This window comes from Triticum aestivum, chromosome 7B (genome assembly GCF_018294505.1).
Source record: "Triticum aestivum cultivar Chinese Spring chromosome 7B, IWGSC CS RefSeq v2.1, whole genome shotgun sequence".
In the NCBI taxonomy this organism is placed as follows: domain Eukaryota; kingdom Viridiplantae; phylum Streptophyta; class Magnoliopsida; order Poales; family Poaceae; genus Triticum; species Triticum aestivum.
Window position 1 is genome coordinate 47385010 of NC_057813.1, and position 20602 is coordinate 47405611.

Here is a 20602-nt window from a genome sequence, read left to right on the forward strand (position 1 = left end):
ATTTCAGTACAATAAAACAGAGCATCTCTCAGTTCTATAAAGTTAATATCTACATCATTCCTAAACAGAGCCATAACATTACCTATATCTAATCAATTAATTCTAATCTACAAAACAGAGCTATGTCTAAGAATTCCAACAAAATAACATAGCTATATCTATATCTAAATCTTATTTGCTACTAACCTTCTCGGTGCAACCATTAAATCTACGGCCAGTCTTCAGCCCATCAAACACAACAAGCCTCTCAGGAGCATTCCCATGCTTGCAAAGGTGCTTCACAGTGGCATCAATGCCTCACCAATCCATGTACTCTATTGTTGCTGGGCGCTAAGCTGAGCAAGGTGGAGAAAATCAAAACAAATGCAATCTCTCATCTGAAAAATGGGAAATCACAAACCCTAACCCTAGCCAGAGAGGTAATAATACTCACATATAGTTCCTCATTGACCTCATGTGGCAGCGCCAACACCAAATCCAAGCTCGTCTCGCCATCATTCCATAACACCATGGCTGCGGTGGTCGCCGGCGGCTGATATCAGTTGGCAACGGCAGCGGCGGTGTTTGGGAAGATGAACTAGGTCACCAGGAAGAGAGGAAGAGGGGGGAACCCATCTACAACACGATACGACAAAGTAGGCTCAACCCTATTTTGGGGGGCCATCGACATCACGACACTACAAGATAGGGTCAACCATATATTTGGGTGCCATCGACAACACGACACGACAAAATAGGCATCAACCCTATGTTTGGGAGCCATCAACAACACGACACGAGAAGGTAGGCATCAACCTATATTTGAGTGTCGTCGACAACACAACATGACAAGATAGGCTCAGCCCTATATTTGGGTTCAACAATATGACACGACAATATAGGCTCAAACCAACTTAGTCTCAAACATACATCATAATTCAAAATATAGCATCACAAACAACAATACATCATAGATCAACATGTAGCATCACAAACAACAAGACAACATAGTTCAACATGTAGCATCACAAACAACAAGCCAAACTAGTTCAGCATAGCCTCAAACAACATGGCATAATAGTCTAAAATATACATAATAATTTAAGCACTGCATCATCATCTTCACTCCTCCAAGATTGCCTTCATCATCTTCAGCTTCCTCCTGTTCTCCTCTCCAACCTTCCAAAGGTCATGTAAGTCATATTCAAGTTTCATCTTCTCCTTTTTGAGCTCAGCAGCAACCTCTTTAGCCACTTCAACCTTCTTCTTCAGATCAAAGTTCTCTTTCTCTAAGTTGATCATCTTGTCAGCTTCATCTAGAGGTATCTTCTCCTCATCCACATCCATCATTATTTTCCTATAATTCTCCTTGTGCACAGACTTATGAACAGATTCACAAAAGTCCTTGGTAAGCTGAATGTGCTGGTTGTACTTTTCCTATGCCATCTTCATTTCTGTTTCTAGCTTGGAGACCTTCTCCTCATTAGCTAAATTATCTCTAATTCTGCCTCGCTTGGCTTCCTTATTCAAAGCCCAGAGTTTTGTCAATGAATTCTTTAGTGCATAAGGCCATTCATTGTCGACCCATTCCACAACACCACAATTTTTACCCTATTGCAACCATTTTTTTTCCTTTTAGTTAACAATACAATAAACAGAGAAGTGAATTGTAAAGAAGTGCAAATTTTTTTTGGTTACTTTAATACAAAAAACAGAGCATTGGATAGCATTACCTATATGTAAATCATTTATACATATTTCAATACAGTAAAACAGAGCATCTCTCAGTTCTATAAAGTTAATATCTACATCGATCATTCCTAAAATAGAGCCATTACATTACCTATATCTAATCAATTAATTCTAATAAAAAACAGAGCTATGTCTAAGAATTCCAACAAAATAACATAACTATGTTTATATGTAAATCTTATTTCCTACTAACCTTCTCGGCTCAATCATAAAATCTACGGCCAGTGTTCAGCCCATCGAACACAACAAGTCTCTTAGAAGCATTCCCATGCTTGCAAAGGTGCTTTCCAGTGACATCAATGCCTGACCAATCCCTGTCCTCTATTGTTGTTGGGCGGTAAGCAGAGCAAAGTGGAGAAAATCAAAACAAATGCAATCTCTCATCTGAAAATCGGAAATCACAAACCCTAACCCTAGCCAGAGGTAATGATACTCACGTATGGTTCCTCATCGACCTCGTGTGGCAGCGACGACACCAACTCCGAGCTGGTCTCTCCGTCATTCCACGACACCATGGCTGCGGTGGCCGCCGGTGGCTCATTTCAGTTGGCAACGGCAGCGACGGCGTTTGGGAAGATGAACTAGGTCACCAGGAAGAGAGGAAGAGGGGGGAACCCATCGACAACACGATACGACAAAGTAGGCTCATCCCTATTTTGGGGGGCCATCGACATCACAACACTACAAGATAGGGTCAACCATATATTTGGGTGCCATCGACAACACGACATGACAAAATAGGCATCAACCCTATGTTTGGGAGCCATCAACAACGCGACACGAGAAGGTAGGCATCAACCTATATTTGGGTGTCATCGACAACACAACACGACAAGATAGGCAAAACCCTATATTTGGGTTCGACAATATGACACAACAATATAGGCTCAAACCAACTTAGTCTCAGACATACATCATAATTCAAAATATAGCATCACAAACAACAAGACATCATAGATCAACATGTAGCATCACAAACAACAAGACAACATAGTTCAACATGTAGCATCACAAACAACAAGCCAAACTAGTTCAGCATAGCCTCAAACAACATGGCACAATAGTCTAGAACATACATAATAATTTAAGCATTGCATCATCATCTTCACTCCTCCAAGATTGCCTTCATCATCTTCAGCTTCCTCCTATTCTCCTCTCCAACCTTCCAAAGGTCTTCTAAGTCATATTCAAGTTTCTTCTTCTCCTTTTTGAGCTCAGCAGCAACCTCTTCAGCCACTTCAACCTTCTTCTTCAGATCAAAGTTCTCTTTCTCTAAGTTGATCATCTTGTCAGCTGCATGTAGAGGTATCTTCTCCTCATCCACATCCATCATTATTTTCCTATAATTCTCCTTGTGCACAGAGTTCTGAACAGATTCACAAAAGTCCTTGGTAAGCTAAATGTGCTGGTTGTACTTTTCCTATGTCATCTTCATTTCTGTTTCTAACTTGGAGACCTTCTCCTCATTAGCTAAATTATCTCTAATTCTGCCTCGCTTGGCTTCGTTATACAAAGCCCAGAGTTTTGTCAGTGAATTCTTTAGTGCATAAGGCCATTCATTGTCCACCCATTCCACAATACCACAATTCTTACCCTACTGCAACCAATTTTTTTCCTTTTAGTTAACAATAGAATAAACAGAGAAGTGAATTATAAAGAAGTGCATAATTTTTTTGGTTACTTTAATACAAAAAACAGAGCATTGGATTGCATTACCTATATGTAAATCATTTATACATATTTCAATACAATAAAACAGAGCATCTCTCAGTTCTATAAAGTTAATATCTACATGGATCATTCCTAAAATAGAGCCATTACATTACCTATATCTAATCTAAAAAAATAGAGCTATGTCTAAGAATTCCAACAAAATAATAGAGCTATGTTTATATGTAAATCTTATTTGCTACTAACCTTCTCGGCGCAACCATAAAATCTACGGCCAGTGTTGAGCCCGTCGAACACAACAAGTCTCTCAGGAGCATTCCCATGCTTGCAAAGGTGCTTTCCAGTGGCATCAATGCCTGACCAATCTCTGTCCTCTATTGTTGTTGGGTGCTAAGAAGAGCAAAGTGGAGAAAATCAAAACAAATGCAATCTCTCATCTGAAAATCGGAAATCGCAAACCCTAACCCTAGCCAGAGAGGTAATGATACTCACGTATGGTTCCTTATCGACCTCGTGTGGCATCGACAACACCGAATATGAGGTCGTCTCGCCATCATTCCACGACACCATGGCTGCGGTGGCCGTCAGCGACTGATTTCAGCTGGCAACGGCGGCGGCGGCGTTTGGGAAGATGAACTAGGTCACTTGGAAGAGAGGAAGTGGGGGGCATCGACAACACGATACGATAAGGTAGGCTCAACCCTATATTTGGGGGCCATCGACATGACGGCACGACAAGATAGGGCTCAACCCTATATTTGGGTGCCATCGACAACACGACACGACAAAATAGGCATCAACCCTATGTTTGGGAGCCATCGACAACACGACACGAGAAGGTAGGCATCAACCTATATTTTGGTGCCGTCGACAACACAAAACGACAAGATAGGCTCAACCCTATATTTGGGTTCGACAATATGACACAACAAGATAGGCTCAAACCTACTTAGTCTCAAACATACATCATAATTCAACATATAGCATCGCAAGCAACAAGACATCATAGTTCAACATGTAGCATCACAAACAACAAGGCAACATAGTTCAACATGTAGCATCACAAACAACATGACACAATAGTCTAAAACATACATAATAATTTAAGCACTGCATCATCATCTTCACTCCTCCAAGATTGCCTTCATCATCTTCAGCTTCCTCTTGTTCTCCTCTCCAAACTTCCAAAGATCATGTAAGTTATATTCAAGTTTTTTCTTTTCCTTTTTGAGCTAAGCAACAACCTCTTCAGCCACTTCAACCTTCTTCTTCAGATCAAAGTTCTCTTTCTCTAAGTTGATCATGTTGTCAGCTGCATCTAGAGGTATCTTCTCCTCATCCACATCCATCATTATTTTCCTATAATTCTCCTTGTGCACACACTTCTGAATAGATTCACAAAAATCCTTGGTAAGCTGAATGTGTTGGTTGTACTTTTCCTATAACATCTTCATTTCTGCTTCTAACTTGGAGATCTTCTCCTCATTAGTTAAATTATCTCTAATTCTGACTGCCTTGGCTTCCTTATACAAAGCCCAGAGTTTTGTCAATGAATTCTTTAGTGCATAAGGCCATTCATTGTCCACCCATTCCACAACACCACAATTATTACCCTCCTGCAACCATTTTTTCCTTTTAGTTAACAATATAATAAACAGAGAAGTGGATTATAAAGAAGTGCAAATTTTTTTGCTTACTTTAATACAAAAAACAGAGCATTGAATTGCATTACCTATATGTAAAACATTTATACATATTTCAATACAATAAAACAGAGCATCTCTCAGTTCTATAAAGTTAATATCTACATCATTCCTAAACAGAGCCATTACATCACCTATATCTAATCAATTAATTCTAATCTAAAAAACAGAGCTATGTCTAAGAATTCCAACAATATAACAGAGCTATATTTATATCTAAATCTTATTGGCTACTAACCTTCTCGGTGCAACCATAAAATCTACGGCCAGTGTTCAGCCCATCGAACACAACAAGCCTCTCAGGAGCATTCCCATCCTTGCAAAGGTGCTTTCCAGTGGCATCAATGCCTGACCAATCCTTGTCCTCTATTGTTGTTGGGCGCTAAGCAGAACAAAGTGGAGAAGATCAAAACAAATGTAATCTCTTATCTGAAAATCAGAAAACGCAAATCCTAACCCTAGCCAGAGAGGTAATGATACTCACGTGTGGTTCCTCATCGACCTCGTCTGGTAGCGGCAACACCGAATCCGAGCTCGTCTCGCCGTCATTCCATGACACCATGACTGCGGTGGCTGCCGGCGACTGATTTCAGCTGGCAACGGCGGCGGCGGTGTTTGGGAAGATGAACTAGGTCACTGGGAAGATAGGAAGAGGGGGGACCCATCGACAACACGATACGACAAGGTAGGCTCAACCCTATATTTGGGGGCCATCGACATCACAACACGACAAGATAGGGCTCAACCCTATATTTGGGTGCCATCGACAACATGACACAACAAAATAGGCATCAACCCTATGTTTGGGTGCCATCGACAACATGACACGAGAAGGTAGGCATCAACCTATATTTGGGAGCCGTCGACAACACAACACGACAAGATAGGCTCAACCCTATATTTGGGTTCGACAATATGACACGACAAGATAGGCGCAAACCAACTTAGTCTCAAACATACATCATAATTCAACATATAGCATCACAAACAACAATACATCATAGTTCAACATGTAGCATCACAAACAACAAGACAACATAGTTCAACATGTAGCATCACAAACCACAGGCCAAACTAGTTCAACATAGCCTCAAACAACATGGCACAATAGTCTTAAACATACATAATAATTTAAGCACCGCATCATCATCTTCACTCCTCCAAGATTGCCTTCATCATCTTCAGCTTCCTCTTGTTCTCCTCTCCAACCTTCCAAAGCTCATGTAAGTTATATTCAATTTTTTCTTCTCCTTTTTGAACTCAGCGGCAACCTCTTCAGCCACTTCAACCTTCTTCTTCAGATCAAAGTTCTCTTTCTCTAAGTTGATCATCTTGTCAGCTGCATCTAGAGGTATCTTCTCCTCATCCACATCCATCATTATTTTCCTATAATTCTCCTTATGCACAGACTTCTAAACAGATTCACAAAAGTCCTTGGTAAGCTGAATGTGATGGTTGTACTTTTCCTATACCATCTTCATTTTTGCTTCTAACTTGGATATCTTCTCCTCATTAGCTAAATTATCTCTAATTCTGCCTGCCTTGGCTTCCTTATACAAAGCCCAGAGTTTTGTCAATGGACTCTTTAGTGCATAAGGCCATTCATTGTCCACCCATTCCACAACACCACAATTGTTACCCTCCCGCAACCAATTTTTTCCTTTTAGTTAACAATACAATAAGTAGAGAAGTGAATTATAAAGAAGTGCAGAATGTTTTTGGTTACTTTAATACAAAAAACAGAGCATTGAATTGCATTACCTATATGTAAATCATTTATACACATTTCAGTACACTAAAACAGAGCATCTCTCGGTTCTATAAAGTTAACATCTACATCATTCCTAAAACAGAGCCATTACATTACCTATATCTAATCAATTAATTCTAATCTAAAAAAACAGTGCTATGTCTAAGAATTCCAACAAAATAACAGAGCTATATTTATATCTAAATCTTATTTGCTACTAACCTTCTCTGCGCAACCATAAAATCTACGGTCAGTGTTCAGCCCATCGAACACAACATGCCTCTCAGGAGCATTCCCATGCTTGCAAAGGTGCTTTCCAGTGGCATCAATGCCTGACCAATCCCTGTCCTCTATTGTTGCTGGGCGCTAAGCAGAGCAAAGTGGAGAAAATCAAAACAAATGCAATCTCTCATCTGAAAATCGGAAATCACAAACCCTAACCCTAGCCAGAGAGGTAATGATACTCACATATGGTTCCTCATCGACCTCGTGTGGCAGCGGCGACACCAAATCCGAGCTCGTCTTGCCGTCATTCCATGATACCATTGTTGCGGTGGCCGCCGACGACTGATTTCAGCTGGCAATGGCGGCGGTGGCGTTTGGGAAGATGAACTAGGTCACTGGTAAGAGAGGAAGTGGGGGAGGGGGGAAGAGAGGAAGAGGCGGGGAACGGCCGTCAGGCACGCGCCATCTGCCCCATGCCACGTGGCCTGACGGCTGGGCCCGGCCTGTCAGGTTTTCTGTCAAAACGCGGTCAAGCGACCAGTTAGTGCTTCGTGCAACAAAATTACTAAAAAACGATGGTTGCTGCAAACTTTTATGAAAACGGTGGTTTTTTGCACCAAAGACGCAATTGTGGTGGTTTTTTGCAGTTTACTCTGCTACTCGTCGACGAAAATCATGTGACACGGCTAAAACAAGGCTGACGCCACACCGTTGGCATTGTACACACGTCCTGAAATTTCAAGATACTAGATCAGGATCGCGCCTCGGCGCGTGGGTACCGGTCTCAACATTTTGGTCAACCAGATAATGATAAGGTGGTAGGAATCCAAAGTTTAGTATATGCATTAACACAGGCAGAGGGAGTAGATTAGAAAACCAACAATGTAACTGCATCATAATTCGTTCATAATTTACAATAACCATGGAGTAGTAAATCCATAGGACGGTCTCATAACGGTTATCACACATAATTTACAACAATGATAGGTAGTCTACTACCACACTGATTCAAAACGCCTCTGTACAGGCATCACGTCCATATATGATAATATTAGTTGATAAACCAAAAGAACGACATCTCGTATGCGGTCGAAACATCGGTTGAATTCACCACAACTCAAGCTCGGATGAGAAGTAACCACTATTGTTGTCCTCATGATAAAACAAAAGGATTTAGCCTGAGTACGTGCAGCATCACATAATGTTCGGTATAAAAGAAGCCTGATTAAGAGTAACATAGCATATATTTCAGTGCTAAAGAGTATTAGAAGCAGGCATAGTGACACCGAGGTCAATAGTGAGTAAGCAAACCACATACATGCTAAACCAAAATTGCCTAAGTAGGCTATTTTCTATACAAAGCTACAAAGGCAAAAAAAATACGAGAGGACATTCAAGTAACCTTGCATATCAGATGCAAAATATATAGCATTTATATCACTGAATCATATATCAGTCACAAAAAAGTCTATTCATTGGTATAGTTATTGGATCTATCGAATTAAAAAAGGTAGCAAGTAACATATAAATTCATTAGAGGTAGATGGTATTCCATATAGCAATCCACTCAAAAGGAAAAAAGAATGGAACATACAAGATTAGGTACAGCCAAGGAAAGTGTTTCATTACCAATAGATCATGCATAACCAATCCCGTCATCACAAATGTAGCCTACTCCAAATCCTTTAATACCAAGTACAAACTCAGCCTGCCGGCTATGGCGAAGGTTCGTCCTGCTACTGCTTTGCACCTCCCCTATAAGGCAAAATCAAAGCATTAAAGTTATGAACCGTCACAAGTCAGATAACACAAATGAACCAGTATAATCTGTCATATCATTTGGAGGCTAAAATGTATGCAAGCATGATTGATATATTCTCGTAGATTTACATGTTAAAGAAAGAAATATGCATCCCCATTTTGCACCTCCCCATCCCCACAACATATATATTTTTTGTCCATACAAAGAACACATTGAACCTTTACTGAATTTCTGATGGGTTTACTTTCGTTTCTTTGTTGTTGAGCTTGAAATTCTAAATCTGACTTGTATGCTACAGAAACCTCTGCCTGATGTGATCCAATATGTATCATTGCAAATCCAAATATATATTTGAACCAACAATTTCTACGGTTCTGAAATCTAGCCATTCCTTACTTACCGCAGCTCGGTGGTGAAAAACAATCTTGGCCTTGGCCATCCTCCAACTCAGAGGTGACGAACGACCATCTCGTTGTGGAACCGCCGCTCCCACCGTCACAGGAGCTTCCCCGACTCCATCCCCTCCTGCAAAGTCGTCGTTCTTCAGCAGGCCCAAGTTGGCGGCTCCCCCATCACCTGAACAAATAGTACGGTTAATAATCCAATCATAGGAAAGCACACTGTTGGCATATGCTGTTGAGGCGTCTTATGGTTCAGCCTGGTGGCTACGGTGATGGTTCGTCCTGCTACTGCTGGTGAACGATGGTGGACGGAGTGCGTGGTTCTCACCTTCTCCAGCGATGTCATGCCCGGGAGGTTGTCATAGTGGGTGCTCCTGGATTCTCCAGTCAGTGGGTGGCGCCGGCGAGCGCACCTTGGCCTGTCAACCCCCCTGCACGCACAGAGTGGGCGCACCTGGATCCGCCAGTCAGTGGGTGGCGTCGGCGAGCGCACCTTGGCCTGTCACCCCCCTGCGCGCACCGAGAGGGTGCGCCTGGATCTGCCGGTCAGCAGCGGCGCCGATGAGAGCACCTTGACCCGCCACTCCCCCTGCGCGCACTCCTCCTGTAGCGACATGAGTGGCGGCAACTGCATTCAGCTTGTCTATTTATTAAAATAAGAAAGCAGAAGGTCATCTGTAAGGAGAAAACACCGCATCGCCAAAAATCAAATGCTTAAGCTTGAAAAGGCATTCTTACATCCACTATTTAGAATTGATCCTACCAAGAAGAAACATTTAAACAAAGTACAGCAAGCACTGACAAAAATATAGGAGCAGCTATTAAAAAAATATGAATGCTAAAAAGCTCCATTAAAGAAGTGAAAATCTGGTTTGATATATTGTACCATGTAATCATTTATAAAAAACAACTGGGCTTGGTACCCAAACCACCAGCATAAATTGTTTAACAACTGAGCTTGGTACCCAAACCACCATCATAAATGAATAACGTGCATAAGTTTCATGGCAACATTTCAAGCTAAAAGATGAGCTATTTTGTAGAAGCAACCACGAGTCGAACAATTCATAGGGAAAAAAAGACTAATAACAGAAGCTAAGGAAAAACTGATTACCTGTAGATCATCGGCAGTCAGTACGACAACATCCTTGACGACACCATCTGGTACGTGTGGGCCGCAGCTTGCACTCTTCCTAGCCAGTATGTCACCAGGTAAGGCAAGCCATGATCTTGTCCGGCTCCAGCGGCGACCTGCAAGCCAAGAAGAATACTCTTTTAAAGAATTCAAAAAATCAATGGTCAGGCGAAACAATAATCAATTAAATATACAGAAATTTACAGAAATTACTAACATGCCCTCCTCTATCAAAAGTAAATGGAGGCGAAACAATAATCAATTAAATATACAGAAATTTAATTATCAATGTTGATTATTGCCGGTTCCAAAAGGAGGGATAGAAGGTGCAAATAAAAATTGTTTCAGATTTTACAAATAAAACATAAGAACAGAATACTTAAAGGAACACCTGCTCCTACCACTGGCTCCAAACGTGCACTTAAAATTGCAGATTTTGACTACTTGAGGCTCTAGTAAGTTCAGACAAATTTAGCTCCTTCTCCCCTTAAAATTGTTTCAGATAATATCATGCTTTCATTGCCCCTTGTTGTCGACGTCCTGCCTGACAATGAAAGTCGTGCACATTAAGGGGAGAAGGAGCAATGTGAGAAAAGGTCAGCTCATGGCCAAAAATGAAATGATCAGCATAATTTCTGTCACTCATGCAAAAACAGGACGACGTTGGCCGCATAAAAAACTATAGATGTATGTGCAATCAATATACGGCCAAGAATGAGAAAATGAAAACATAAACTCATTAAGAGCAATGATTGAAGCAGGAGGTATTGCATATATGAAAACCCATAGTTTCTTACATAATTCATCATCATCATCATAACAAAAGATGCAACAGTAAGATCATGCCTAAAAGGCAACACAAGGTTTCAGAGAACACTGGCCTTGATTGGCCCAAACTTGTTCTGAAAAGTTACCACTAAAAACTAAATTGCTGACAAAGGATATTCACACAAAATCGATGATGAAAGGCACATGCACATCTCTATAAAATACATTTACCTGCGATGGATAGCTAAATATTTCTTGGGATATCCCTAGAGGCATTGCAATCATTTACCTGCATGAGCGAAGAGGTGTGACGGAGATGTTAATGTTTTGTAGAATTTGTAATGGAGACGGATCTCAAAGGTGCCAGTCATGGCCGTTGTCATGAGTAAGTATCTGTATTGATGGAGTTGCAATTATCCTTCTGGCACCATCATTGAACCTGTACCATCACCAACACCTGTACCATCACCAACACCAAAAGCATTAGGAAATCGAACCTCAACTTTGGGAAATCAAATCTCAACTTTGAAAGCATGTAAAGTTCCCATTGGTAAAGGGAATCAAGCGCCAAGAGCTAACAATGTGGAAACCGAAAAACATAACCTGTTCTAGAAGTCGTAGCTATGCAAAAGAACTGGTTATATTTATCTTCCTATAGTACAACATCATTTGCATACCATCAGGAAGCATACCTAAAAATGCAAAAAAAAAAAATCCCAATCTAGAGGCTAAATATAATGAATCAAATCTAACATGCACATTGTCACAGTCAACAACAACATTGCTTACTTGGCATTCTTGTTATGTGTGGATGTAACATTAAGCAGAGACAAACTAAATCAGGGGTGCAGTCCAAACATGGTAAACTACATATGTTAGTCTTTCTCGGTGATGACTGCACAACTAAGATACCAAAAAAAAATCTCAAATATGCATGATTCATGAGATAGGATGTAAGGAAGAGAGATCCTGGCCGCAGTGCAGGAGGGAGGGGAACGAGAGAGAGGGGGAGAGGGACCTGTAGGTCTAGTAGGCGCGGTAGGAGGGTGATGCGGTGCAGGAGGGCCCGGACGGTGTCGGGGAGGACCAACCGGCAGCGCAGGTGCAGCGCCGGCGTCCATTGCGACCATGGCGCTAGGTTTATCCCGGGCTCGAGCTCGCCATGGCCGCTGGCGTGCTCACCAACGCGTCCACACGCCCGAGCTAGCTCGAGATCCATCGCGCTCACCATCGAGCCGCCTCGCCCGGACCCGGCGCGCCCCTCGACATTGAGCTCGGACGGGCAGGGCGAGGGGGGCGCGGGAGGGGAGAGGAGGCGGCGGCGAGGTGGGAGAAGCAGGGCGCGGGGGAGGAGAGGAGGCGGCGGCGAGCGGGACGGCGGCGATGTGGGCGGGAGGAGAGGAGGCGCGTGGCGGTGGCGGCGGTTGCGGCAGCGGCGGCGATGTGGGCGGGAGGAGAGGAGGCACGCAGGAGGGAGGAGAACAAGAGAGAGGGGGAGAGGAGGCGCACGGGAGGGGGAGGGGAGCCGTCTAGGGCTGTCTTCGGCCCTTTTATACCCTTGCGAGTGAAATGACGAAAATGCCCTCGACGGGGCAGGCTATTTACGCGCGGTGGCACGAACGGGGTGAAACTGTTCATTGCAGCAGTAACTTTTTTTTATCCGACGGACGAGGTCACTCCAGGGCTAGATCCGACGGCTCGGATCGCATCAAGCGCTTCGATCCAACGACCAAGAACCCCAAGCGGCTGAGGAGCCGGGAGGTTCACTGGCGATCTTATTTCTCGATTTCAAGATCACGCAAGATCATACTTTGCACCATCGTGGGTCACCGAATCGCTGATTAACCGATTTATCGGTCGATTAACTGGAAAATTCACCTCTTCATCCCTACTCAGCACCCGACCGATACGGTACCAGTTACAGATATCCTTAGCATTGCTTTGCACACAGCAATCTTTTGGTAGTTGAACGATCTTCTATGACGTGATGACGTTTTGTTAATCCCCTTGCTGAGAGGTACTATGGCGCAAATAGAAAAAGCAACATCTGTATCCAGCCTTCCATTTCCACGGGTGTACATATGTGCATCCAACCAACCAACCAATTTACATGAACCAAGAAATGGCCGTAACCTATCTCCTACAGACTTTTACAACTCCCGTGAAAAAAAGCCTCTCGCAGTTCCGAAGCGCCAGCAAATAAAAACCTAACGCCTGGCACCGATCTTGGCGACTATCTCGTCCCTAGCTATGCGTATCAAAAACACGAGGGCGAGCGATATGGACATGATCAGCATGAAGAACACGCTGTTCCATCCTCTTGTCGAGATGTACCCCGTCAGCAAGGGCCCCAATGCTGCGCCGACAGAGCCGGTGCCATCGATTATCGCAGAGACAGTGGCTAGTGCTCGTGAATTCCCCTTGATCGCGTCCTGGGTGCCAAGATCGGTTGCGACGGCGGTGGTGATGAGGGAGTATGGGCCGTTCACGAAGTAGCCAGAGATGAACATGAGGGCGATGTTGTGGCCCATGGATATGCTTCCGAATGTCCGGTAAAGGATAAGAGCAGGGATCGAGAGGAGAAGGAACAGAGCTGATGTTATGGCACGGGCACCGATTGCGTCAGAGAGGAAACCAGCAGAAATCCCTCCCAAAACTCCTCCGATGTCGAATACAATTGACAGAATTCCTGAAGCCTTGTGTGACAAGAACTGTCCTGCTACAGCTGCAACATCGTGACATGTAACATAAGTCAGCAATGATACCTTGGAGAAGTTCTTCACTGAACAGCAATGCTTGCAACAAAGTAGCAATAACCTCCGAATGGCACTTATCACTTGTAATTTTCTCCTTACACTAAAAAAACTTGTAATTTTCTCCTTACCATTAGTACTACGCAAGCAAAATGAAGGAATTGTGGGTAGTTTACACAATATTATAAGCAGATAAATAAAGACACCCATGGGTGTCAACTGTTATCATATCTAGGCAGATAAATGATGCATGGGGAGCAGGTGCCGATAGCATTCATTTCACTCAACAAAAAGAGGTTTTCAGTTCAATATGTAACATTTTAACCTCTTATAATGAACTGCTCAACAAACTACACCGCTAAGCTAAATAGCTGCATATAGCCAGAAATGCTGAAAATAATACCAAAAATAAATTCGAAGAAGATCCCTAAGAATCTCTAGACATCAATTAGCCCCATCACATTACATTGTACTCCCTCGGTTCACAAATATAAGATGTTCCAACTTTTTTCTGAATCGGATGTATATAGACACGTTTTAGTATGTTTGTTCACTCATTTCAGTCCGTATGTAGTCCATATTGAAATATCCAAAACATCTTAGATTTATGAACGGAGGGAGTATAAAACAAAAGTTTTTGTAGAACTTAAATTTCTGATTGCGCATGGAACTGAAGATTATGCTGTCCAATAAGCGACAAGCTAGCCGTGACATTAAAGTGAAAATACTGCTATATCAAGTTGCTAAGGTAGGATGAATGGTCTAACAGTTCAGAGCAATTCAAACTAATCCTTGCCCATTTCTTCTTCTTCTTTGCCCAAATTCACTAGATGTCTAGTGCAGATAACAAGGTGATATTTCGCTGCTGTTGCGGCAGGATAAATTAACTGAATATAAGAAGCACGTACCATTGTTCCGGATGTAGAATGGCAACCAGTAGAGGAAGGTATAAGCAACAAGCTTGGAGAAGAAGAGGCAGAACGCATAGGGCGCGACACCGGGCAATCTCCATGCCTCCAAGAACCCAATGGCCGTAGGTAATTGGGTCCCCATTTCCAATCCCAGTTCATCATCATCATCATCCACTTCAACATCTTTCTTGTCCTCTACAAGAAGCTCCACCTCCTCCCCAGCATCCCCATTCATCTCAACCTCCATTGCTTCCAGGTCCAAGCCAGCATCACTCGGGTGAGCGACCAGGAACACCAGCACTACGACCCCGAGCGCCGCAATGACGAATGCGGGCACCAAGAAGGACCACCCCCAGCCGAACTCGAGCACGGCGGCGGCGAGGACGGAGCCGGCGATGTTGCCGACGGAGGTGTGCGAGTTCCACACCCCCATGATGGTCCCGCGGCGGGAGGCGTGGCCGAACCAGTTGCCCACGACGGCGACGACGCAGGGCCACCCGGCGGACTGGACGACGCCGCTGGCGACCTGCGCGGCGAGGAAGAAGGGGAGGCTGTGGACGCCCAGGAAGTAGGCCGCGCCGAGCGCCGCCGAGGCGGCCCCCGAGGCGAGCATGGCGGCGCCGAGGAGGAGGCGGAGGTCGGCGCGGTCAGCCAGGTGGCCCGCGGCGAACATGGCGGCGGCGTAGGCGGCGAGGAAGGCGACGTCGAGCTCGCCCAGGCGGTGGGTCCCCTCGGGCCCGGTGAAGGGCGCCCAGCCCGCGGAGAGGACCGCCTTGACGATGCTGGGCGGCTTGCGGGAGGCGTGGAACGCCGCGTACGCCGCGAAGGTGAGCGCCAGCACCGCGTACTGGCGCCGCCGGACGCCCCGCGCGGTGCCGCCGCCGGCGCTGGCGGCGCCATGGCCTCCGTGGGGAAGCGCGGGGGAGGCTGGCGCCGCCGCGGGTTCCATCGGAGGAGGAGGTGGGGGAGGAGGCGGCGGGGGCTAGGGAGGAGCCGAGGGGTGTGTGGTCATCGGAGGCGGCGAGGTGGGATCTGGCGCAGGCAAAGGGAAGAAGAAAGAAGACGACTGGGAGGAGAAGTACGAACGAGGGAATTGACTTTTCCTTGTGATGAGGAAACCAGTTTTTTCTTGTTTGCTAAATTAACGTAATGTTATCTGGCGAACTCAGCTGGGAGGGGATGACAAACGAACACTTTTTCCTAGTACTAGTTTTAGTTGCTTTGCAAAATCTTAAACAAAAATTGTCTTTTTTTCTGACTATCATGTTGTTATGAAGAAGTTGTCAACCCTCACAACTAAAACTACCAGCGAAATCGTTCGAAATGCCACCCCCTCCAGCGAACGTTCGCCGGCTAAGAGAGTCCTAAATTAAAAAGTCAAAGGAGAATATTTTCTCATGGTTACTGATTTTCTTCAGTATAAAAGAAAAATAAATCAATGTAGGCAAAACAAAATCAGTGTTTCAAGGTGTGATTTATGTTGTTGACAACAGCAGTCTGGTTAAAATGAGCCTTTGTGCAAGTGAAGTGATTAGGCCTAATGTATACCAAGTAGGACGACAAAGATCATTAGTGTAAGCTAAGTAAGTAAGGGCAAATATATCACTTCTTCAAGGGCAACTTCTTTTTATACAACCAAAGTCATATTTACTCATCAAGCTGAATACTCGATTCATGCATTTCAGCTTCTGTTCAAATGAAAAAACAAGTAAACAGAGGATTCCATTGTCTTGCCTAAAATACAGTGTACGCGCGACTTTTCTAAAGCAGAAAGGACTCGGGATGAAGTCACAACTCACAAGTCAGGAATGAGTATCAAGAAGAAGAGCACAACACACCTCACACTCGTTTCCGTTATAATTCTCACCTAAGGCATACTATATGTGTGACTGTAACTAAAGAGATCACGTTGTTTTTGCACTAGTTTCGCTTTCGGATTTCAGCAATCCAAGGCCAGGATACACACGCTTGGAGTCAGGGCCCTGGATAAAACTCGTATGAACCACTTATCCAAGCTTGGCCGGTGATCGAGCAAACAAAATCGGCTTGACAAGTATTCCCTCTGTCCCAAAATAAGTGTCTTGAGCTTAGTACAAATTTGTACTAGAGCTGGTACAAAGTTGAGGCACTTATTTTGGGACGGAGGGAGTATCAGATTGTACAAGGTCACTCGGCTGCGTAAGATTCCCAGTTGGGTATGCTGGCCGTTGCTTCATTAACCATTTTCACAAGTGTCACCTGCGGAAAACACAAAATCCACTGTATGCGTTAACAAATATTCCAAGAACATAGGATAATGGCATAGTAAAAAAGGGACTTGTGGTAAGTGTGAAACATCGCCCGTTATGTAATGTGTACTGAGTACTGACAAGAATAACAAAACTCTTCATAAAAGACTACATAACCAAGACAGTGCGGGTTCGGTACAGAATAAAAAAGAACAGTGCAGAAAATTCAGAATAATGGCCACTAGAATGACAAAAGTAAAGGTCCTTGAACGGAAAACAAATATTAGAAGCTGTAGGTACAGCTGGACCATACCACACTTTGAGGTACGCCATACGGAGGCAATGGCAAATTTCTAGGAGGAGGTTTATTCTCGTAGGATCTTTTGTCAAACCTCCACTCTCCAATTTTGCCATAAGTTAATTTGCCCTAGTTAAGAGAAGAACATGGTTAAAGAATGAACTTCTAAGACGAATCCTGAAATTTTGCATCAAGAGAGAACTATATACCTTCATATCATAATCACACCCATAAGTATAATGTATAATAAATGAATCGCCAATTTCAAGGTCCCATGGTGGCTAAAACAACAGAATGGAATTGTCAGCTCAGAGCAAAATTGCACAATTCCCCAAAATACATGGGTCACGTGCTCGTAAACCAAACAGTCACATACTAAACCTGAATCATGAAATCCTTGTGTAAGATGTTCCCCACTCCATGGAGAGCAGATGATACAGCATACGCATACCTGTTTTCCAGAATAACAGCATAGAGACGTTGGTATACACAATATTTAGATATGCTGCACGCCTGATTGAAAGCTTGAATTTATTATTGAAATTAGATAATGAATTAATGATTGGCAGGCCTTTACATTTCAAGAACCCAGCCAAAGGATTTATCTGCTTCGGGATCTTTCTTCATCGCTAACGAAATATTCATCCATGTCGGTGCGATCCTAGAAAGAGATTCCTAGCAAATTAGGGAGAATATAATTGATTAATTACTTCAGTATGAGTAGATGCTCTGAATATATTCCACTGGAAAAAAATACCTTCTCAATGATGACAGGAGAATTTCCTATGGGGTCAATGTTAGTGATCGGCCCTTCCTTTTCGGGGAAGAATTTACGCAGCACCTTTTCATATTTTTTGGGCTCGATATAGAAGAAAGGGAAAGCTGCTGCCCGGCCATCTCTTGATAAGTTTGGGATTGGTTTGACAATAAGATGATCTGGCTCTGCCATCAAGATATATCTACAGTAAATATGGAAATCAACTAAGATACTGGTTCCGAAGATTGATGTATGCTTCTTATATGAGTTTTCTAACTTACTCTTCCGGAATGTCTGCCTTCTGGAGCCATTGAACAAATGCCCAGGGCCTATTAAGAACAATGTATCCCTGAGATTTGGATGAACTCTGTTAAGAGAAAATTCTAACAAGCAGCATTCTGGGAACAATTTGCCAGAGAAAAAAAACATTCTCAAAGATATAATGCGTGGTGTTGGTACTAAGGCTCGGTGAAAAACTTTGTGAGATCTTGAATTGTTTGTCCATCAGTATACTAGGCGTTGCTACACCAAAACTGAACAATGATAGGAGTAGATTATATCCCAACAGTGACAGTTCCACCTTACCATAAGGCTCTGTCATCATGAGAGACATACTGAGTAGTACTGACTAAAGGTTTATTAGCAGCTGGCATCCTAAATCGATGGTTCTTGCTCTGGACGCCACATGATGAAAGTGGGTAGCAGCAGGGTCCAAACCTGTTTACCCATCCTAGCTGCCAGACAGTCTTTTCCATCAACTTGGCCCTGACCATTTTCTCAGATCCACATGCACTTGATCCCCACATGTTTGTACACAAGGTAAGGCAGGACAGCTGTTGTTTTGTCCAGAAGTTCAACGCTCATGTGTCAGTGGAATTATAATCTATGCCCTGACCTTTCCGGTGCGGCAGAAGTGGGGGTTTGGGACATCAAATTTGTTATGGTGGTGCTGTGTTCGTGTTATGAAACTCAAACTGAGCATTAAACTGAACACGAACCAATGTCTAGACAGTTTCAGGAACTTCTTTGCTGATCTTCCTATCAACCAATTCACGTGATCCGCACCAACAACCCGCGTTTCTCCAGAACTCTACCCAACCGGCAACAGCAAACCAGGGAAGCAACAATTTTTTCTTTTTTTTTAAAGAAAAATACCGAGCAACAGGGTAAAATGAAATTGCCGTTTCACCTAACCGAGCGACTGGGCGCAGAGTGTTGCTGTTACCTGATCCGCCCCGTCGGGGAGCGGGTCGGCGACGAAGGTGGGGATCTCGTGGACGAACTCGTCGGGCTTCCCGGAGTGCAGGATCCTGGTGAAGCCACCCATGTCGGCGCCGCCCGCCTGCCGCCGCGCCTGCTTGAACCAGTGGTACATGACGCGGCACTGCCACGTGTTGTACACGGACCCCGACGCGGTCACCGCGGTGTGGAACAGCCTCCGCCCGCCGGTGCCGCCGGCGGCGAGGCGGCGGGACGAGGAGGAGGAGGCGGTGGTGGCGGCCGGGAAGGAGGCGGTGGGGAGGGGCAGGAGGGAGCGGGAGGAGAGGAGCACGTTGTAGGTGAGGAAGGCCGCGGAGACGGCGATGAGCACGAGCCGCAGCGCGCCGCGGCCGCACGGCGCGGCCATGGCGAGGTTTCGGGTGGAGGTTGGGAGAGCTGGGACTGACTCTAGTGCGCGTGCGCGGCGGGGACAGTGCTGCCCCGAAAGGCCAAAACTGAACGCTACGCCAAGCAAACCTCCATCTAACGTCCACCTGATCCGTTTAGGATACCCAAGAAAATGGAACTGAAAGACAGTTTCTTCTCTCTCTCCCTCTCTCTCCCTCCCTCTCTCTCTCTCTTTTTCGGACAAAAGATAGTTTCTTCGTAAGAGTGTTTTCATTTGCATACAACATGATTTACATGTAGTCAAGAAATTTTCATTTGTTATTTGAGAAACACCGGAAATCGCCCGGTTGATTTCCGTTCGCCCCGTCGACCGCCTCGAGCATGCGATGCATACCCCCAGGACCCGTGAACGCTCGATCTCTCTCGCACCGCTCCATCCTTATTTTCCGACCACCTCCTTAATGACCAATGTGGACACCGCTCTACCAAATACACAACCAAAACCAACGGCAGCTTGCATCCGCTTCTCAAAGAGAACGAGAGGAAGAGAGTACCTCCACCACGGCGGTGGCCGATGTTGCAAAGGACAGTGACCATTGTTGCGGGATCGAGACCATCCTAGACATCGTCTAGTGCGAGACAACGACGCTACAAGCCGAAGAGCTCTGTAACATGCGCGATGATGCAAGTCGATGTGCTTCATCGCCGGCGATGCTGTGAAGAGTGGGGCTCGCAAAAGCTCCACCGTTGCGGACGCATCATAGACTTGGGGGAGTTCTCCTGTGTTGAGGAAGCATCATCGGTGCTGCGGGAGGGTTGTGAGAATCGCCCATGTTGTGAAGCATCACCAATGCTGCAGGAAGGGAGCCAAAGCGTTGTCGGTGTTACGGCAGACATGTGA

General features: G+C 44.5%; 2 protein-coding genes and 1 long non-coding RNA gene across 6 annotated transcripts; all 3 read right to left on the reverse strand.

Annotated features, from left to right (window-relative positions):
• Positions 1-8032: 8032 nt before the first annotated feature.
• Positions 8033-10518, reverse strand: LOC123157383 (uncharacterized). Of its 3 annotated transcripts, none has more exons than XR_006478965.1 (5): positions 10358-10518; positions 9572-9886; positions 9243-9418; positions 8710-8835; positions 8033-8258 (listed from the first exon to the last, which is right to left on the reverse strand). It is a non-coding gene; the product is annotated as an uncharacterized lncRNA (long non-coding RNA). The 3 variants fall into 3 exon arrangements; XR_006478966.1 differs by having other exon boundaries at positions 9572-9871; positions 10358-10517; XR_006478964.1 differs by having other exon boundaries at positions 9572-9847; positions 10358-10516.
• A 2662-nt stretch (positions 10519-13180) lies between these two features.
• Positions 13181-16110, reverse strand: LOC123157278 (putative glycerol-3-phosphate transporter 5). The gene is made up of 2 exons (XM_044575536.1): positions 14808-16110; positions 13181-13871 (listed from the first exon to the last, which is right to left on the reverse strand). Exons 1-2 carry the CDS (start codon positions 15757-15759, stop codon positions 13354-13356), a joined length of 1470 nt encoding a protein of 489 aa, XP_044431471.1. The 5' UTR covers positions 15760-16110; the 3' UTR covers positions 13181-13353.
• Positions 16111-16416: 306 nt separating this feature from the next.
• Positions 16417-19811, reverse strand: LOC123157279 (hydroxyproline O-arabinosyltransferase 1). 2 transcript variants are annotated; one of them, XM_044575538.1, is made up of 10 exons: positions 19319-19811; positions 18375-18442; positions 18094-18295; positions 17914-18011; positions 17718-17787; positions 17546-17617; positions 17352-17465; positions 16960-17048; positions 16925-16929; positions 16417-16829 (listed from the first exon to the last, which is right to left on the reverse strand). In XM_044575538.1, exons 1-8 carry the CDS (start codon positions 19718-19720, stop codon positions 16977-16979), a joined length of 1098 nt encoding a protein of 365 aa, XP_044431473.1. In that variant the 5' UTR covers positions 19721-19811; the 3' UTR covers positions 16417-16829; positions 16925-16929; positions 16960-16976. The 2 variants fall into 2 exon arrangements, with proteins under 2 accessions (XP_044431473.1, XP_044431472.1); XM_044575537.1 differs by having other exon boundaries at positions 16417-17048; positions 19319-19810.
• Positions 19812-20602: the final 791 nt, after the last annotated feature.

Excerpts from the sequence above, each read along its gene's own strand:
- LOC123157278 (XM_044575536.1), bottom strand. The coding sequence starts at position 15,759 with ATGGAACCCGCGGCGGCGCCAGCCTCCCCCGCGCTTCCCCACGGAGGC. Across the intron at positions 13,872-14,807 it reads ATTCTACATCCGGAACAATG|CTGTAGCAGGACAGTTCTTG; the intron begins GTACGTGCTTCT and ends ACGATGTTGCAG.
- LOC123157279 (XM_044575538.1), bottom strand. The coding sequence starts at position 19,720 with ATGGCCGCGCCGTGCGGCCGCGGCGCGCTGCGGCTCGTGCTCATCGCC. Across the intron at positions 18,012-18,093 it reads CTCCTGTCATCATTGAGAAG|GAATCTCTTTCTAGGATCGC; the intron begins GTATTTTTTTCC and ends CTAATTTGCTAG. Across the intron at positions 17,466-17,545 it reads GGTGTGATTATGATATGAAG|GGCAAATTAACTTATGGCAA; the intron begins GTATATAGTTCT and ends TCTCTTAACTAG.